This window comes from Strigops habroptila, chromosome 1 (assembly GCF_004027225.2).
Source record: "Strigops habroptila isolate Jane chromosome 1, bStrHab1.2.pri, whole genome shotgun sequence".
NCBI lineage: Eukaryota > Metazoa > Chordata > Aves > Psittaciformes > Psittacidae > Strigops > Strigops habroptila.
This window is the reverse complement of record NC_044277.2, coordinates 51,660,364-51,678,873: the sequence shown is the minus strand read 5'-3', so window position 1 is coordinate 51,678,873 and position 18,510 is coordinate 51,660,364. Positions and strand designations below refer to the sequence as shown.

The 18,510-nt window shown below is 40.3% G+C and overlaps 1 protein-coding gene across 1 annotated transcript in view; it reads right to left on the bottom strand.

Annotated features, from left to right (window-relative positions):
• PTPRM (protein tyrosine phosphatase receptor type M) overlaps positions 1 to 13,409 on the bottom strand; it is a 443,651-nt gene extending 430,242 nt beyond the window's left edge. Inside the window, exon 1 of the mRNA XM_030477498.2 lies at positions 12,974 to 13,409. Within this exon, the coding sequence (XP_030333358.2) occupies positions 12,974 to 13,046 (73 nt within the window). The 5' untranslated portion in view covers positions 13,047 to 13,409. The remainder of the gene's footprint in view (positions 1 to 12,973) is intronic.
• Between the last annotated feature and the right edge of the window lie 5,101 nt (positions 13,410 to 18,510).

Below are 18,510 nucleotides of genomic sequence, written 5' to 3'. Positions count from 1 at the left end.
GAGTAATCCTTTTATATTCCAAATCAGCTAAACACAGAATTTTAGTGTTTCCAGGTAACTGAGACCCTGCTTGAAAATCTTCATCTACTCTAAAAGTCATCCTGCTTTCCGAACGTACAATTCTGTCAATACTATAGAAAGTAAAAAGAGAAATCAGTTGGGAGTCTCAGAGCTATGCAGCTCTGAAAAAAAGGCACCAGTGCAACTTGCTCCCATCATTAAAGACAGGAGACAGAACCCAACCAGGATTCAGCTTCCCAAAGCTCTATGATCTAATTCTACACAAAAGGCTTAATAAGGTTTAGACTCATAATACAATTAGTAATTTAGCTCACAAATTAGACTATCTATTAACACTCCAGCAGAGACATCAGCCATATGAGGATTAAGAAGAAATCTTCTGCTCTCAATATGGGGTGAGAACTTGAATGCTTTAATAGACTACTTCAGCTTCTGCACAGGAGAACATATATTGCATTGTACACAATGATGTGAGCATGGCCAGCATCCTGCTTATACATTGAACTTCCATCAATAAGAGCCACGTTAATAATTTGCACAGAAAGTACAGAGGGGGAACTTTCGAGCTCATCTTAAAGCACAATCTTCACTGGCAAAAATATGTACTGATAGCACAGAATACACTGTATATGCATTTATACGCATTAAAAGTGCATATAAAAACAAAGGCCAAAATAGCATGGAAAAAACACAGGTTAACCCAAGCTGTATTTCCAGAAATTATACGTCTAACTACATTTCTACAAAATGCTGATATTAGTGAGTTCATGCTGACTTTTGTTAACACCTGATTTACTTGCAATTATTGTGTCAACAGGAGCTTTCTGTAATTACTTTCACAGTATGCCCAAAACTGTGAAACCTTATTCTCCTTAGGTTTTGAGTTTGTGTTTGTGTAAATAATGCCAGTACTACTAATTCATTTTAGCTAGGAAAACAAACAAACAAAAAATTGTCATCAGTTTACTTCACACTCTAGTAAAACCCATTCACACTCAAATAATATTACAAATAATGTCCATCTGGTCTGAAATCTAGATCTGGCCACAGTATCTCATTTTCCACTAGCAGTGCCTGCTGTTGCTATCAAGCATTCAGTGTGAACGTACTCAGTGCAAAGACTTAAACTTTACTCATTTACTGTACTTAACTCATAAGCACACGCTTTGCTGCCATGTGTGTTAGCACATGCATAGGATCATTTTGATCTCATCTGTCTCAGGGGAAAAAAAAAAAAAGGACAAAAAAAGACACAAAAAACAAAAAAAAAAAAAAAAACCCAAACAACCCAAAAAAAAAAAAACCCCCACCTTATTATGAATAATACTGAGGCACTGAGGAATTGTATTCCCAAGTGTCTGTCACAGCCCGCTCAGAGCCCCTGGGGCTTTCTCAAAATGCACGCATAGATCTCCAAAACATAGGGACAACAGGGTGGTCCATGGCATGACAGGATATCCTAATGGGGCCTACCATCCTCCAGTCTCCACTGTCTTCTCAGCTCAATCACAGATGCCCAAAGGATTGAGGTGGCAGAGGAAAGCACAAATGATTTGCAATTTGTGGAACACAGCAATGAGGAACAGACACAAACAGAGAAAAGTAGGGGGAGAGAGCACAGGAAAGCAATATATTCTTAAAGGTGGCCTGGTGGTTGCAGCTTTGTTAAATATGTATGTTATCTGCGGTAGAATAGCTGGTACTAAAGTGCAATTTTAGACGGAACTGAGAGTAGGTAAGAACCCTCCCTCCTCCTCTGCACAAAATTCCACAGTACACAGCTCTGGCAGAGTACTATAATTGGCCAATTCTTTCTTTTATTGCTAGACCACTGTGTAGAGTCAAAGCACTGAAATCATGTGAATGGGGCTGCTGGTGAATGCCACGTATTTGCTCAATGCCAGTTTCAAGCATACAGATCTCATTTTTTTTCAGTTCTGCTCCCAAAGATACAAAAATACACATCATCCAGTTCTGGCATACAAGCCGGAATTAATTTTTCGCTGCTGCAAACCTAGCACTCTGCAGCTTGTGAAGACTTTAACATAGCAAGTTCTGAGAAAGTGCAATTTCTCACTTAGAGTGAGTGAGTGGTTCACAAATGATGGTTTGAAAAACTCCTGTGATCCACCCACTACATGCATTGATTTGAAGCAAACAAGCCTGTCATATACTACTTCACTGAGGAGATTTACTGTGTTCCAATTGAGGAAGCTACAAGTTTATATTCATTTTAAAATTGAGATCTTTAAAAATATTGACAGTTTTCATTACAAAGTCTTGGAGTTTGGGCTACACATCAGAAACTGACTCAATTTTTGCAATGAATGCAACAGAACTGACAGGCAAGCACTAACTTTCAAAACACAAGCTTCCATGCTGCAGCCTAAACTGCAACCCATGTAACCAAAACCTTCCAAAGGAGTTCCCGACTGATGAGTCCACAGCTGCTTTCTATTTCCATTCATCTCTGAGTCATAGAAGGTACCTTCCAAATAAAAATTTAGATGTCCAAAGATTGTATCTCTTTTCTCTGTAGAAATCAGAGAAATAATTTCAAAAGCAGCAGACAATGTATGCACAATTTATGTTCCCTAATTCCTCTTGAAGCAACCTTGGCAATACAGCTAGACCAAGCCCAGACAGCCTTTATCTGAACTTCTCAGTCTGAACATATGCAATATCTAAGGCTTTACTCCCAACTCAAAAATCACTACCTGGACTTCCAGGCTCTCTATGTCCATACATGTCTGTAAGTCCACTATATGACAAAGGAAGGTACAGGTGAACAAAGCTGAAGTGAACTTTGAGCAATGGATTTGCCAGTGAATCAACCCACAAGTACAAAAGTATTTTTGTCTGTGGTTGAAAACAGAACTGAAGTAGCTGAAGTATATTATTCTGAAGGGGCTATTTCCACATCATTTCCCTGCATGGATAACCTGATGCTAGACACCGGGCTACAACTTGAAGAACATTTTAAGGCTTCTTATGTTCACACCTTTCTGTGGTTGTGTCAAGTTTTTTATGTGGGTAACATTTAACTCCCAATATTCAGGATGCAAAGAAGTACCAGATTCTAGTGGACAAACTGAGTTTCCATCAAGCAAGTGTACATGTAAAAATGGAGCTCTGAAGCTTCTGCAAGACTCATTTGCAAAACTCAAGAAAACCCCAATCCATTTCTGCTCTTGCTGCATGACTGCTGCAGAAGCCAGGCCTGTATTTGTCAAGAGTGTATTTCAACTTGTCTTGGGCTCCTGAGCCCTGTGCAGTTTCAATGCATATTCGCTCTAAAGGGCGTGTGCTAGTCTCAAACACTCTTAGACAAATAAAACAGTCAAACTCCAGTGTTTTCCAAACCCCTGAATGAAAATGCTAGGCTAATTCACATCAATTCCTTACTAGCCTAGATTTATGTAGGCAATTCTAACAGCAATTCTTAAAGTAAAAATACATAAAACACACCTCATGGACTTTATATGTGCTCTTCAATCCACATGCTTTGCTGTCACTATAAAGAGAGGGTAGTAATGCTGGGCAATATAAAGGCTTCCATTTCCAACTTTCAACCTCTAATATTTTAACTGTTAACTTTAATTGTGTTTTGGTTTTGTTGGTTTCTCATGATGCTCACACACCTAACCAAAAGGTTGCCTTCATACTTAGAAAGTTGCTTGCAAAGGTTTTCTCCCAAGCTAGGACCTAGTCAAGATGACATCTTTTAGACACAGTAAAGAGGGCATCAACTGCACAGTGTCTTAAAATTATCACTGGGACAACAATTTACCTTACATAACTGAGAAATTACTTCAGTAACAGCTGTCTCTGCAGAAGTTAAAAAGAAAAACAGCTTAAGTGATGTGTTATGTAAAGCGCTTATGTTAAAGTGTTGAATGCAGCGCTTTGTAAAATAATCTTCATCTACTCTGCAGAATTCAGAAAAGGTAACATTAAGGGAAAAAATGCTATAGCAATTCTCAGTCATTAACATAAGAACTACCCCACTGAGAACTATGCTTCCTGAAAATGTCCACAACTGTCTCTATTTCCTAAACATGTGACATTATTTAAGCACATTGCTGAGTTTTGAGGGGAAACTGAAGGTACAGGTGGTGACAAATGGCTGCTGTAAATTTTCTCTAAATACATTAGAGGGTCTGAACTGTCACCTTCCTTTTTTTTTTTTTTTTTTTTTTTTTTTAATACGGAAGTTTAGCAGATTTTTCAACCATTTAAAAAAAAAAAATATAAAACAACCCTACTGAACAAAACTAAACAAAAACCCACAAAAAGAACAGAAAAGCCTGGCTATGAAAATCCTCTCATGTCATGATCAAATGCCAGAGCACAGACTTAAATCCTGCTCTCCCACACCTCTGTAGGAGTTCGGATCGCTAAGCAACTGACTATTACAACTGGAGTTAAAATATATATCTGCCTTTTTCATGCTGTGCACCGGTGATATGACTCATGTTAGGCTATGTCATCCCAACATGGAACCAGAAAAATCGCCAGATTCAGAAAGTTCTACTGAGAGAAAATAATTTCCTGGTCAAGACCATATGACACATCTTAAAACAATTAAGTAAAAGAGATCTTACACTATCAAAATAGTAATAACTTCCCAAATTGTAATCGTCAGAACACTGTTGATCCTGAATTATACTGGTTGACAGAAACATCACAGTAATTACAACAGATTATATATAGTCCCATACAGATATGCAAGCAGTGTCAAACCTTGAAACAAATGTATTTCCTCGCCAAGTTCCTCCCAAGCCTGTGAGCATACTCTGAACAGGCTGTAGAGTTCTTAGGAATCATTGGACTTCTCACAGCAATTTTATTTACTGGAAGGATGGAAGAAGGAATAGGTAATAATAAATATTTATTTTCAAACAAAAAACAAAACAAATACACAAATCACATAAGAAGAAAGAGCAACTACACAAAAAAAACACCCACAAAAAAAAAAAACAAAAAACAAACAAAAAAAAAACAAAACCACAAACCACACACCAAAAAAAACCAAACAGAGAAAACAGTTAGGCTCTGGGGCCTAACACAGTTTATTGAGATAGCAATTGACTTTCATGTTTGTTTTCAACTGTTACCTGAACTGTTTGTTAAAACAGTAAAAAGCCATCAACCTGAAAATAGCAGAAGTGAGACAAACGAGTTTCTATGCAGGTAGAGGACAACATGAATTCCTTTAGGAAGATTACAGCTTTGAGTGAGATATAATCTGGTAATATCCTTTTTCAAACCTGGAGATCCTAGTTCTCTACAGAAACTATGTAGACTTGGTAACCAAAACTTTAAGATGAGCATGTAGATGATGATTTTTTTTGGTCATAAATTACTGTTACAGCTATAGAAGAATTACTAAGCATCAGCTCCCAAAATAAGGAAGTGTTTGACCATAGGAGGATAAATAAGAAAGGAAAAAAAAAAAAAAAAAAAAAAAGGAAAAAAAAGAAAAAATCCAACAAAAACCCAACAAAATCAAAAAACCAAAATAACTCCCCTGCAACCACCTCTGCTGCAAGTACACCATAAAAAATGCAAAAGTCTTCTAAAGGGTAACAATTTATCAACTTTTTGAGACACAGACATACAAACTAGTGCATAGATTACAAACATATACACAAGTACAGAAATGCACATCATGGATGGAAATTATTTACTCAGTCTAGTCTGTATTTACTAGAAAAACAAATGTGAAAAGCCCCTCTATTCATTTACCTATAAGACCAACTCCATTATGAAAACCTCAAGACAGTATTGGTCCACTACCTATTCACTTGAGAGTTCACAGAAACTGCTGTAATATCATCTTCAATCGTATGTTGGAATCAAACTGCTGTAATATCATCTTCAATCGTATGTTGGAATCTTCCAGCACAACTGAACAGTTCTGTTACCTAATCAGCCTACCTTTATGCACTACAGAATTAAAACAAAGGGCCACAGACAAAAGTATTCTATCCAGTATATTACTTTCAAAAATAGAATCTAAACAATATTTGGTTTTAGAGTTAAGGACAAAAGTGGAAATAGGATTCAAGGTAATAAAGCATGATCTTTCTGAAAACTTCCCAAAATAACTGTGCCATAAACCTCAAAAAGCAAAACAAACACCAAACAACCCTGCTCTAATACAGCCATAAGATGCTCTATTTTATTTTCCTAGCAGATGAAGAGCTAAAGTGATGAAAGAGGTAATTAGCTGTTATTCCAGAGCAAAAAAACCACATTTCTCGTGATTAACAGAACAGTGCTGTAAGAGATATTTATAATAGCTGAACATTGAAGAAGATTAAGAAAAAAAAAAAAGGAGGGGAGTGAGAGCCAAGTCAACCTAGACTCTACTGTAACCAAAACTTATTGCTCTCTAAATCAGGGCAGATTACACATTGAGGGGGTAGAGAGAGGTGAAGCGCATGTGTGGGAGGAACAAACACATTCATAAGCAAAATGTTGGGTTTATACCATTCCACAGAAAAAAATTAAAGATCCATTAACATCATTACAGTTAATCATATGTGTAATCAACTATTGCTATGTAAAGCTGTCAGAAGACATATTCAAGCCTTGAACACATTATTAAAGACAAACATGTTCAAAACTAAGATGATAAAAATAAGAAGATCTGAATAATTACAAATTAATTTCTGTTTTCCAGATGTAATTCAGCTACCTTTAGGACTTCAGCTTTTTTTCCCAGAACATCTTCTCTTTCGGTAAGGTTTATCTCTTACGCTCTTCCAGAAAACATTATACTTTCCTTCCAACCTTTCTCCCTCAAACACCCTAATTCTCAACTGGTTTCCATACTCCTTCCTGCCAGTGCTGCTGTGGTTTTGCCTGAAAAAATGTGATCACTACTTTGTTTCCTACCCTTGCTCCTCAGCTGGCAAAGGGTCACTGTGCAGTCAGACACTTCTGGCTGAGACACTTCTTTCCTATTCCCTGCAGCTACTGAACATGAGTATGTGTTAGAGGCATAAATACACCTTTATTTTTACTATTATTACACTCAGAAACTACTATTATTACACTCAATCACAGTAATTTATGACCAAATGTCTTTGCTTCATTTTTAAAGAGTATGTGGGGACTTACCCTCTGTAACTTCTTGTAACCCTAACAGAAGTTACATGGCTTAAAAACAAACACACCACCTTCCAAAAGCAGTACAGAACTTCACTGACATCAACATCATTTCTGAAAAACATTCTTTTGCATGGAACAGAAAGCTTAATAGTTTGTGAGAAGATGTACTCACACAACACTTAAGTTTTTTCTTAAGACAAGGATCAATCAAGATGGTTAAGATATAGCCTTATTAGATCTCTATAGCAGTAAACACTTGCATTTAAACCACTAGGAAACTACTGACAATTTATTTCTAATTTCATGCACTTTACTGTGTACTTTTCTTATATTATTCATTCATCCTTCTGTTGTATACTAACACTGATACTGAAAGTAGCCTTTTTACAAGTAATTAAAATTTCATTTGTATTATAATCAAACTGGTGCAAACAAGCCACCAATGGATTAAAACTCTCTAGGTCACAAAAAACCAGCATATATTTTCACACTTCTCCAGCTCCAAATATACTTACATTCTCATAAAGCCCAGTTTACAGCCCTTCCTCTTTCTGTGCTTCAAAAAGTGGATTTAGAGATGCAGCTACACCTAGTGATCAGCAGCAGATCACAGCAGGCAAAACTCAAAGACAGTACAAATATCAGAAACAAGTATTTATTCACTCCACTATGTTCACATAAAGTGACAATAAAATTTGTTATACTACTTCTCCTTCCCTCCCTCTCTCTCCTCTCCCTCCTCCCCCCCCCAAGTATACAACCATATGCTCCAAATTGGTTTGGGTTTTTTAAAATCCTTTTTAATACATTGATAACATTACACATTGAAACAGAAATACAGATCTGGAAATTATCAGCGATATCAAATGAAATAAAGAGGACTCTCAATTTTTCCTAAAGAAACTGAGCAAATAATTCAGCTGCATTCACACATCAACAAACAATTTATTTCCTGGAAAATTTTCAGAACTACTTTATACAACAGTTGTAAATGTGAGCTGAAAGTTTCATAAATGAATGTCATTTTCTGGGGAAACATCTTTAAAACTTAGTGATGTAGCTACCTCATGTAAGGTTTTGACAGTGATACTAATGAGCTTTAAACACAGGAGAGATCCCTCTTAACTGGCATTTCCTTCAGCACAGAGTTCCAACATGTGAAATGCAGGATCAGTTCACAGGTCCTGACCCCACAACATCACTGGACTTTGTCCTATCAAGTCTACACCTATTATCTTCCCCTTGCTGAATCTAATGATGCGAACAGAACCGACTGCCTCAGCAGTAATGTGTAAAACTGACCTGGCCACTGGCAACTAGGTTGTTTGACACATTTGCTGACCATCTCAGTGTATGGGTGCACACACATGAAAAATAAACGATCTTCACATTTCTTCAGGTCAGACACAAATTACATTAGTGAGATGGAGTTCAGAAGCTTACTCGCTCTATCCTAACATGTTTTGTGATTTGCCTGAGGATTTGCTCTCTCTAGTTGTCAATCTAGTAACTCCTAAGAGCACTAAATATATTATTTTTTTCATAAATTCTATGCTCCTGTATTGTTTCAGGACACTGTGATTTGTTTTCTTTGTGGATTCTGACACACATTACATCAAGAGACCAAATAAACATCACAGGACTTTTTCCTCCCCCTGTGTTATTACATCCTTATAATATTTTGTATGATTTATTTTTAATTCCTGATGAGGATTCATTACTAACTTTTGCAACCAGAACAAGACCAGAATAGCTAAATAAAAAAATAAACCCAACCCACATACCCACCACACAGTTTCTTTTTTGATAAACTGTGCCACTTCCAAAGCCCAGACTCTCATTTTTTCCTGAAACATTCTGAAGTATATCCGAGTTTACAGGGGAACACAAACTTCAGTTCCTCTGTTTCTGTCAGAAGTTGTTTGTTTTGGTTGGTCTTGGTTTTGGGTTGTCTTTTTTTTTTTTTAAGACGACATTTAGAAGCCAACTCTTCAACATGCTTCCATTAATTTGTTGGACTATTTTAAAGATGAATACTCTTAGGTGTAAGACACAAATCAAGTCATTCACCTATTCAGCTAACAGCTGTAACAGCAGCAGCAAAAATCTGAGAGAGGGAAGTTTGGTTTGAGAATCTTCCTCCACAGCTCTCACCATTTAGTGAGGCCAAGTCCACATTATGAACTTTAACTGGAATAGTTTTGTTGATGAACTAACTATGTCAGCCACTAATAAAGCCACATTATGAACTTTAACTGGAATAGTTTTGTTGATGAACTAACTATGTCAGCCACTAATAAAGCTGCATTTTCACTAGCATATGTTACTTCCCTTAGGAAGTACAGGAATACAGACTTGATGGATAGGTGGAGAGGAAGGAAAGCAGGTGGAATAAGCAATGCAAGCAACAGCAGAATTTGTTAAAATGAGATATAATCACACTTGGAGCTCTTTGCTGGTAAAGTGATCAGAATATCTATTTAAGACTTCCAAACAGAGATCCTAAATACTCTAAGAAATCTCTTTAAATATGGTCAATTATACCAGAAACTTTTTATTTTCTATACATTGCTCCGACTGCCAGAAGCTTCATTTCATCTGGGATAGGAGCTATAAAGACTTAACCTGTATTCTTTCCTTTCATCTTCCCTCTCTGCAGTCACCAAACATCAACATCATCCCAGTAAGTTTCAACTTCAGCATGTCAAACTTCTTCACTACCTCTGTTTTTGGAAAATGCGATTCTTGTTTTGAATGCATCTATACCCAGAAATGAAACAGATGAATATAAGGCACAACATCTATCCAGAATGCAGGGTTTTGTATTTTTAATCCATAAAATAGCTTGAGGACTACTATTCTTTATGTAAGGCCTTTACGAGTCACTAGGAAAAGTAATTTTTAATTTTGTACAGCACTTTTCCTCCTATTGTTCTAATAATTGCCACTAGTCCTGGTGCAAAGTTCATTATGAATGGCCTCTGACAAGCACTTTTAGTCAGTCAGTCCACCCATCCAGATCTCTCTCTCAATAGCCCTCCCTCAGTCAGATTCAGGTTACAAGCAAGAAGCACCAATTTCAGCATTCAGCTGCGTGCAAATTCACATCTATCTGCACACAATACCTAATAAAAAACACCGTTTCCGAGTTCTATTACACATCTCCTTGCCTTCGATTTCAGCTCCCCATTGTGCTATTTGACAGAACTCTTCTCATCCAGACCCTTCATTTTACATAAGGCCTAATATTTAGGCTTACACTGCCCCTTCTAACTTTCCGCACCTCTATGTTTGACCAAAATCCCTTACGGGAGTGGATTGCTTTCCCTAGCCTGAATAATCTACCAAGGAGATGGAAGAAGGAACACGGTGGAGTAAGGTGGCATTTCATATGACAGGAATGCCACGTTTCAGGAACTCCTGTAATATTAGCATTTAGTCTTTGCATGGGACCACTTAATAACATTTATGTTAAAATTATAAACAAAAGCAGCTAAATTAGGTGTGCTACGGTTTCTCAGAAAGCAGCTAAAAAAAAAAAAAACCCACATAAAAAAAACCCCCACCCGAACCTACTCTTGCAGAAAGACCCCAGCTACTTTTAAAAACTTAAGCAGCATTGTTCATTTAAGACACTCTTTTCAGTAACATCTCATGAATTCAAATTCTTAAGACCATTTGCTTCTTGAACTGATGAATCCAGAATTTTAAATTCTTTAGTTAAGGACTCAGAGAAAATCTCATTGTTATTAACTGTTAAGCTGCTTTCAAAAGATTACTTGAAAGCTTCCAGGCCTTAAAAAGCCAAGATCTGATCGTTCAGTAAGATTATTTTCTAAATAAGAAACTTAAATGAAACAATAGCTGAATGCAATGTTAGAACCAATCTCTGTAAAACAAATCATTTTATAAAAGGGTAAAAATAAAAATGGAACTAGAAATGCCAAAGATTACTTAGCTCACCACTGCTATTCTTTGCTTAGAACAAGTGTCGAGCTAGTTTTGTTTCTTTTTCCTTTGTTTTTAAACTTTTTACACATTAGTCATATAACCCATCTGCAACAAGGGACAGCTATTACAAAAGATAGTTACCCAACTCAAGGACAGATTTTTCTGTAATTTAATTTCTATGACACTGATACATCAAGCTTTTAACAAAAGCAACAGCAATTTTTTCCCCCAAGCAAAAATAACTCCCAGGCACACACTTCAAATGGTAAAGTACAAAAATGGAAATTTCATCAGTTTTGTTCTGACCCTAGTACAGTATCAGCGTATCGCATGCACAAGTCATTTAAATATCCAGAAGAGTTGCCCCAGCTTATCTTTAAGTAAGAAGTAAGACAGTTCATGCAGGTCAGCAATGAGATATGGATTTATCTTAATAAAGCAAGAGCTCTCACTGAAGTCTGGACACTAGACTTCCAATATTAATGAGTTATAGGGCTAATACACATGAGTTCAGTTCCATAATTCACTATAGAGCACAGTTTCTTCCTAACATGAGTGTTTGGAAAAGATTTCATCATTGTTATATATCACCTCGGTACAAAACATTTTTCTGCTTAGGGATCTTCTGTCTCATCTGCAGTAAAAATGCTGAAGAGAAATTAGGGAAAACGCAGCTATGTATACGAAAGGTCCCTGGAACTTAACATAAACCCAGAAATGTTTATTTTTTAAAGCAAGTTTTAAAACAGACCACCAATTCCTAGCCATAAAACTCGGTTTAGCTACAGTGTTGCATAGAAGCAACATGTAATGTACAAAATATAAACTACTCTGCAGCCTGAGCAACAAGGACAGTCAAACGTATTGCTTCCCACCACCAGATCAAAGCACACTTCGCATGAACCGAGGACCAGATGTCTTCAATTTAACGTGCTTTTCAGTTGCACTAACTTCATGTTAGGAACAAAACAAACAAAAAAATCTGAAGTTAACTCTTCGCAGTGAAGCACACACAACTATTTCACAATCCCAGTTTCTGTCTAAAATTATGGGTTTCTTCAACATATAAATAGGGCAGGAGGCAGGCAGAGGACTCGAGACCAAGATAACCATCTGCAGGTCTAGAACTTCAGGGACCAGATAAAACGCTGTTGATGGAGCACTTTGCCGGGCTCCTTGCTGGATGTGAATCCTGACACCCCGCAGATGCGGGCAGCTTCTGTCCTGCCCTCCGAGGTGACGATCCTGGGGGGCTGCACAAAACGAACAAAACCTCCGGCTCTGCCGGCGTTCCACGGCCGCACCTAGGGGCAGCGCGAAAGGCGGGGAGCTCCCGGAGAGAGCGCGGGGAGGCCGGCGGGGCCGGGCGGGCGGGCAGGGCGGCGAAGCACCCGCCGGGCAGCACCCTAAGTTCCCCTTCCCCCGTCGCCAGCCCCGTGGCCGGGCGGCGGCTCACCTCGCCCCTCCGCCTCCTGAGCCGGGGCACCGGCAAACTTTCGGGAAGTCGGCGGCGGCGAAACGCCGGGGCGAGCCCGAGTCCCGCCCGTCCCTCTTCAGCCCTGCCCTCGGGCTGCCCGAGCACTCGCCGGCCTCTGCCTGTCCCTTCAGAGCCCTTCCCCTCAGCCCGCAGGGTCACCCCGGCACCACCGCCGCCTCCTCCAGACACTTTTTCGCCCCGCCATGTACGCAGCGGTTCCGAAGTGTCAGCCCCGACAGGAGACGGGGAAGTAAAATTAAAAAACATAATAAAAATCAAAGAAAAGAAAATCCCAAAGCAAAACCCAACCAGCTCCGAAAGCGCAGCACTTCCCCCCTCACCTCTCCGCTGCCCCCGCCCGCGGGAGCACTGCCGGGCCCCGGGGCAGGCGAGGCGGCTTCTTACCTGTGAACGTCTGCGCTCCCGCCGTCAGCAAAACTCCGGCCAAAGTAACCAGGCAAGTTCCAACTTTCCCCATATTTCCACCCCTTCCTGCTCGGGATCCAGCAAAGTGCCAAAGTGTTTGCCAAAGTAGGAGGCGCCCCTCTCGCCCCCCTCCAGGCAGCGGTGCAGGCGGGGAGGGGGCAGCCAGACTCCCCCACTCGGTACCCTGCGGGCTGTCCTCCCCTCCTCGCCCTCTCTTCGCTTTTAAAGGCAGAGAAGAGGGGTGCGAGGGGCCAGGAGCTACCCGCTTTCCTCTAGCTGCGCCGCTGCCCTCACCCCAGGGGCCGCTCGCCTCCCCCAGTGCCAGGGGCGGGAGGGGGGGGCACCGTTAATCCCGAAGTCTCCTCGCCCGACGTCGCCGTTAGTCCTGGTTTAGCTCGACTCCCTGACTGACTCGCGGTCCCCCCCGGCAGGCAGGCAGGCTAAAGGGAGCGCGGGAAGTCACGCCCAGCCGCCGGCGCCGCCGTTCTCTCCCGCTAGAGGGCGAGGCTCGCAGCGGCGGGGCGCCGCGGGCGGGATCGCGGTTACGGAGGCGAAGTGCCCGAGCCTCCGTCCTGCCCGCTTGCTTCGCTGTTCCAAGAGTGGCTTTGTGTGCAGAGGAGGTGGCTCCGTGCCTGGCAGGACGAGGTCGAAAGTTCCTAGTGGGGGAGAGAAGAACGGGGGTGGGGGGGGAGGAAGAGGGGGAAATAACAATAACGAAATAAAATCTCAACCCAGCGACTCAGTAACTTTGCCGCGGGCCGGCCCCGGCGAGAGCCGCGGCGATAAACTTGGGGCCGCCGTGTCTACCTGTCCCGGCCCTGAGGGAACGGCTGCCACCGCCGCGGGGCCCTGGCCCCGCTCTCCCCGCCCCGCCGCTCTGGCCCTGCGCCGGGGCACAAGGGTGAGGATGGATCAGTGGGAGACGGGGAATGCACTGGCTCTTCGGAACCGTTTTGGATTTTTTTTTTTTACAGGCTGCCTGGAGTCTGTCGGGAGAACTAGTTCGAGGCCACTACTCAGCCTTCCGCAGAAACCACAATCATAAGAGCCCAGCCCTCGCTGCGAAAGGCTGATGCTGAAAGGAAATTGAGATGTAAATGCGTTTCTCCGGGCTGGCGGCGAGCGGCACTGCGTTGTAAATAAATTGCTTCTCATTCGTGTGTCGCTAATAAAACTTAAGCGGCTTGCGCAGACCCCGGTCCCAGCCGCCCCGCGTCCCTCCGCAGCGCTTCGGGGCGGCTGGGACTGGCGGGAGTTGGGAAGGGACCTCTGGAGATCGCCCAGTCCGGCCCCTAGCTCAAAGCAGGGGCGCAGCTTTTAGCCCTTTGAGTGAAGAATGACGTCATGAGTTGGCAGGGTTAGGTAGTAAATGATGGAAGTAAAATCGCGTTAAAATGGCAGTTACCTTTCGTTATTTGCACTCTGCGACTTCTGGCATTTATCTCTACATCGCGAATGAAATACAGCTGCTTGACAATCTTTTCCGCTTTGGGGCTTTGGCTCCTAGTGTCCAAGGCACTGGACGGATGAGTTTGTTGGGTTTTAACCAGTTTCTAGAAGTCTATAGGACTTCTGGAGGTGGACATATTTTTGTTGGCTATCGCTTTCAGTGAAAGCTTTCTTTCTATTTCAAGGGCACGTGTGGCCAAAATTGATGCCTATTTATTATTCCCCATGGGTTACAAATAAAAGGATAAAACCAAGATTATATAATTAAGGGCTTCAGCTGGCAAACACAAATGCGAGAGCTCAGGTTCTAGGTTCTCTTTTTTTTCTCCAGCATAGATCCTCTGTTTTCTATGCTACTCGTATGTAGTTAGCCAACTTCACTCTCATTTCGGTTGAAGTCTTAACTCTACCCATCCCCCACATGGTAGTGCAAGGTAAAACGTAATTATGATTTGTGCATATTTTGTATTGGTTTTACATATAATACACCATCTTCAAACATAGGCACTCAGCTGTATCGTTTCCAGTGATCGCCCAGCCATGCTGTTGTCAGGACACTGCTCTATTATGTATTCGGTAACGCATTTGTTATGTGATGCAATCTTCACGAATCTTCACAAGAACTTTGAGATGTGTGGGGGCAAGGCGGCTACCTCAGAATTTAACGCAAGGGGGCAGAATAGCATTAATTGTTATGTTTCCTGACGTCAGACTTCTTTTGAACTGTGAGTGTTCTCTTCGTTTATTATTTGCCTGAAATTTCCCAGTCTTCTCCCCGAAAAAAAGTTGCCGTGATTCCCCAAAGCCTTGGTAACCTAGGGGTGTGTTGCAATAAAAATGATATGTTTTTTTTATTCTACAATTTTTCCTGGTCGCATAATTTATGCAAATTTTATGTTTTTTAAAAGCTGCAGTTATGGCTTCTAAACTTCTGAACTATAGCTAGTCTTGAAAGTGCTACCTTTGTAACTACAAAACTGTTAAAAACCCTCAAGAAGTCTCATAAGTAACTCAATTTAAGGTACGTTTAACTTTAAAATGTGTGTTCTAGTAGATCTGTCACTAAAAATCCAGAAATGGACAGTTAAAACCAATTCTTATGCTAACAATGACTTCTGCCTAGGTTTGCAATGTCCAGACACACATAAAATTTTAACTCTGATCAGCCAATGTTAATCCTAACACAGTGTGGTAAAGTAGCGTGTTCAGACCTATAACCATAACTTTCAACCGCGTCTTTGTTACAGGGAATCAAAAACTCCATGCCTATAGCCACAGCGATCTAGCGTTAGATTAGTGAAGATGGGATAGAAAGTCTGTGGAGTTCTGTAGATTACAAAAGAGTATCTAAGACTGGTCCCAGTAAGGCCAAAGTGCTTGACCTTCAGAAACATAACCATTCTGCTTTAATTACAGTAAATCTAAGAAGCAGTTAAGCTCCAGGGAGTAGCTAAACCAACAAGAACAATAGAAAACACAGGTCATGCATGGGTGATTGGGGATTGTTAGCTCTGTTTTGCTGCAGTTTAGTACTGAAGCATGTGTGAAAAGAGTCCAGAAACAAACACTACCAAAAAATAACTACAGCATCAAGAAAACACTAGAGAAAAACCATGGGTTCACTAGTGGTTTGATTCCAGGAAAGCCTTGAAGAGAGTTCATTAAGGGCTAAACTGCGGCTGGAAAGGAGATTGGAATCATTTGAAATAAAAAAAGAAGAAAATTACTTTGCTGATTGTTTCTTACCAACAAACAGATACTTTGCATCTTTTCTTGAACAGGATCACCTCAAAGAAATACCTGTTTACAGTTCCCTCCTTACACTTCAGCTTAGAAACATAGAAGATCACAGATATCACAAATAGAATTACTCCTGCTGGAAAGGAGTCAAAAAAATGAGTAAGACATGGAATAAGGAGAAGAAATAACCTGGACATTGCCATAACTATTTCCTAGATTTTAATGTACATCAATAGGAAATGCACACAACCAGCCTTCATTGCAAAGTTTTTGTTTTATTTTTAAATATGGAATTTGTGTATATTCCACTGGGGGAAAATGAAACAACCTGATGATAAATTACGAATAATTACATGGTTTATTACACAAACTTCACTGGCTCAGCTGCCCTCTCCCTGCTAATCATTCTCTTGCAGATCTGTTTCCAGTATTCCAGGTCTCTGAGCTGCTTCTGACAAATAACTATTAAAAATTCCAAACTGTGAGAGAACTGTATTACTGGTTGGAGAGGTCTGAGGTCCAAATACTTATCATAATGTGGAAACAGAAGTACTTGACCAATGTCACGGAAGAGTTCCTAGGATATGCATACATATATGCTGAACAACTACGTATATACTGTGTTTATCTATTTAGCTGTTACCTTTCCTTGAACGTGCTAGTGATATTCGCAGTGCTATTCATTCTATATTACTGGCACAAGAACGAGTAAACATATCTCAAGCTCTGTAAGACATCAAGGCCATCCTGCATAATCTGTAGCATGAAGTCACCCTTCCTATAATGATACGAAGCGGGAACACGCTCTTGCTCGTGTTACAGCACAAATAGAAAAGTGAGGACTCAAACATCTTGCCTTTTTCTGACCTGTGACAATGCTGATTAAGTGGCCAAGAACGTGGGCTGCGCAGCTGTAACCTGAACTTTTGGATCTGTAGCAGATAACATCACTCACAGCTCAAAGCTATTTTTTGCATTATGAAGTAGTTGGACAAGAATGATTTTCAGTAGCCCACTCCATCTTGTTATAAAGCTCAGACAGATAAGCTTCATGAATCTTTCAATAACACTACTGTTTACATATGAAAAAGTAATTCTCTTCACAGGACGGGCACATTTTCTTAGGTAAGTACAGCTAATAAGCAAAAGTAAGATGTTCTTTCTTAGAAGGAATATAGACAGTGATTCAGATTCTGTTTTGATCAAACTACTTCTCTGCTATGGTGAAATTCCAGAGCCAATCCTTGGTCAGGAGGACCATGTGGGAAAAATCCCATTATCTCTGTAGGTTGAGGGAGAATGTGCCAAACCTAAAAGGTTTTGGGGTTTTTTTTCCATTTGTTACTCTTTCTTCTTAAATACAGAGCAACATCATCTCCTTTGCCAATGTTCACTTATCTTTAGGTAGCTTTATCTTCTCACCCAGATTTTTATTGATATTCTTCTCCTTTTCACTGCTGATTTTTTTGTCAAAAGCTTAAACAATAAAAAAGTGTTTATGTACCAGGATTTATTGATTGTATTATACTCAATTATATTCTATTTCATAATGTTTAATATATCTGTAACCATAGATGCTGTAAAAGCTTCATTTGTTACTGAAGAGCTATTTCAGTGATAAATGTAGTGTTCTGAATAAATCTAGTGTTTATTCAAAAAGTCAGGTGTGCCCCTTTTTTATTTTTGAGGGGTAAAGTGAGGACATAATAGTGTTCTTAAACGATCACATCCATCACACACCCTGTCTTTGCCTGCCTCCAAGGAACAACAGAGAACTCCTTGGAATCTAAGGTCAATCTAAACCAGCTGCAAAAGTTGCTGCATACAAAATGTTCCATCTTCAGCAGAGGCTCATCATCTTTCCTGCTTATTGCTGCTGGGGCTTGCTGGCACTGGAATTGATCCCTGATCATTCATTTGGCACCGAGATGTCCTAATCACAACTGTGGCTGCTCCCTATCAGATATTGTCATGTGTAATATGACTGCCTGCTTCTTTCTCTTTCTTTTTGGTACTAATGATTTGTGCAAGCAATGATGATGGTCCATTTTGTACCAAGGACACCTTGCCTTATTCACTTGCTCACTCTGAAGTTTGGTGGTATTAAAACCCAAAGTCCTCTTTGTTTCCAACTGTTAAAAAATAACATATTTTATGATAGCTGAGGAAATTCTACATGGCCACTCTTGGCCTTGATATGAAACCATAGATAGGACTTGAGAGAGAAAACACATCTAGATCTGTGGAAAGAAATTATTTAAAAGACTAGAGAGAAGCAATCTTTAATCAGCAATTGTTGAATAGAGGTGAGAAAAAGGTCTGAAATA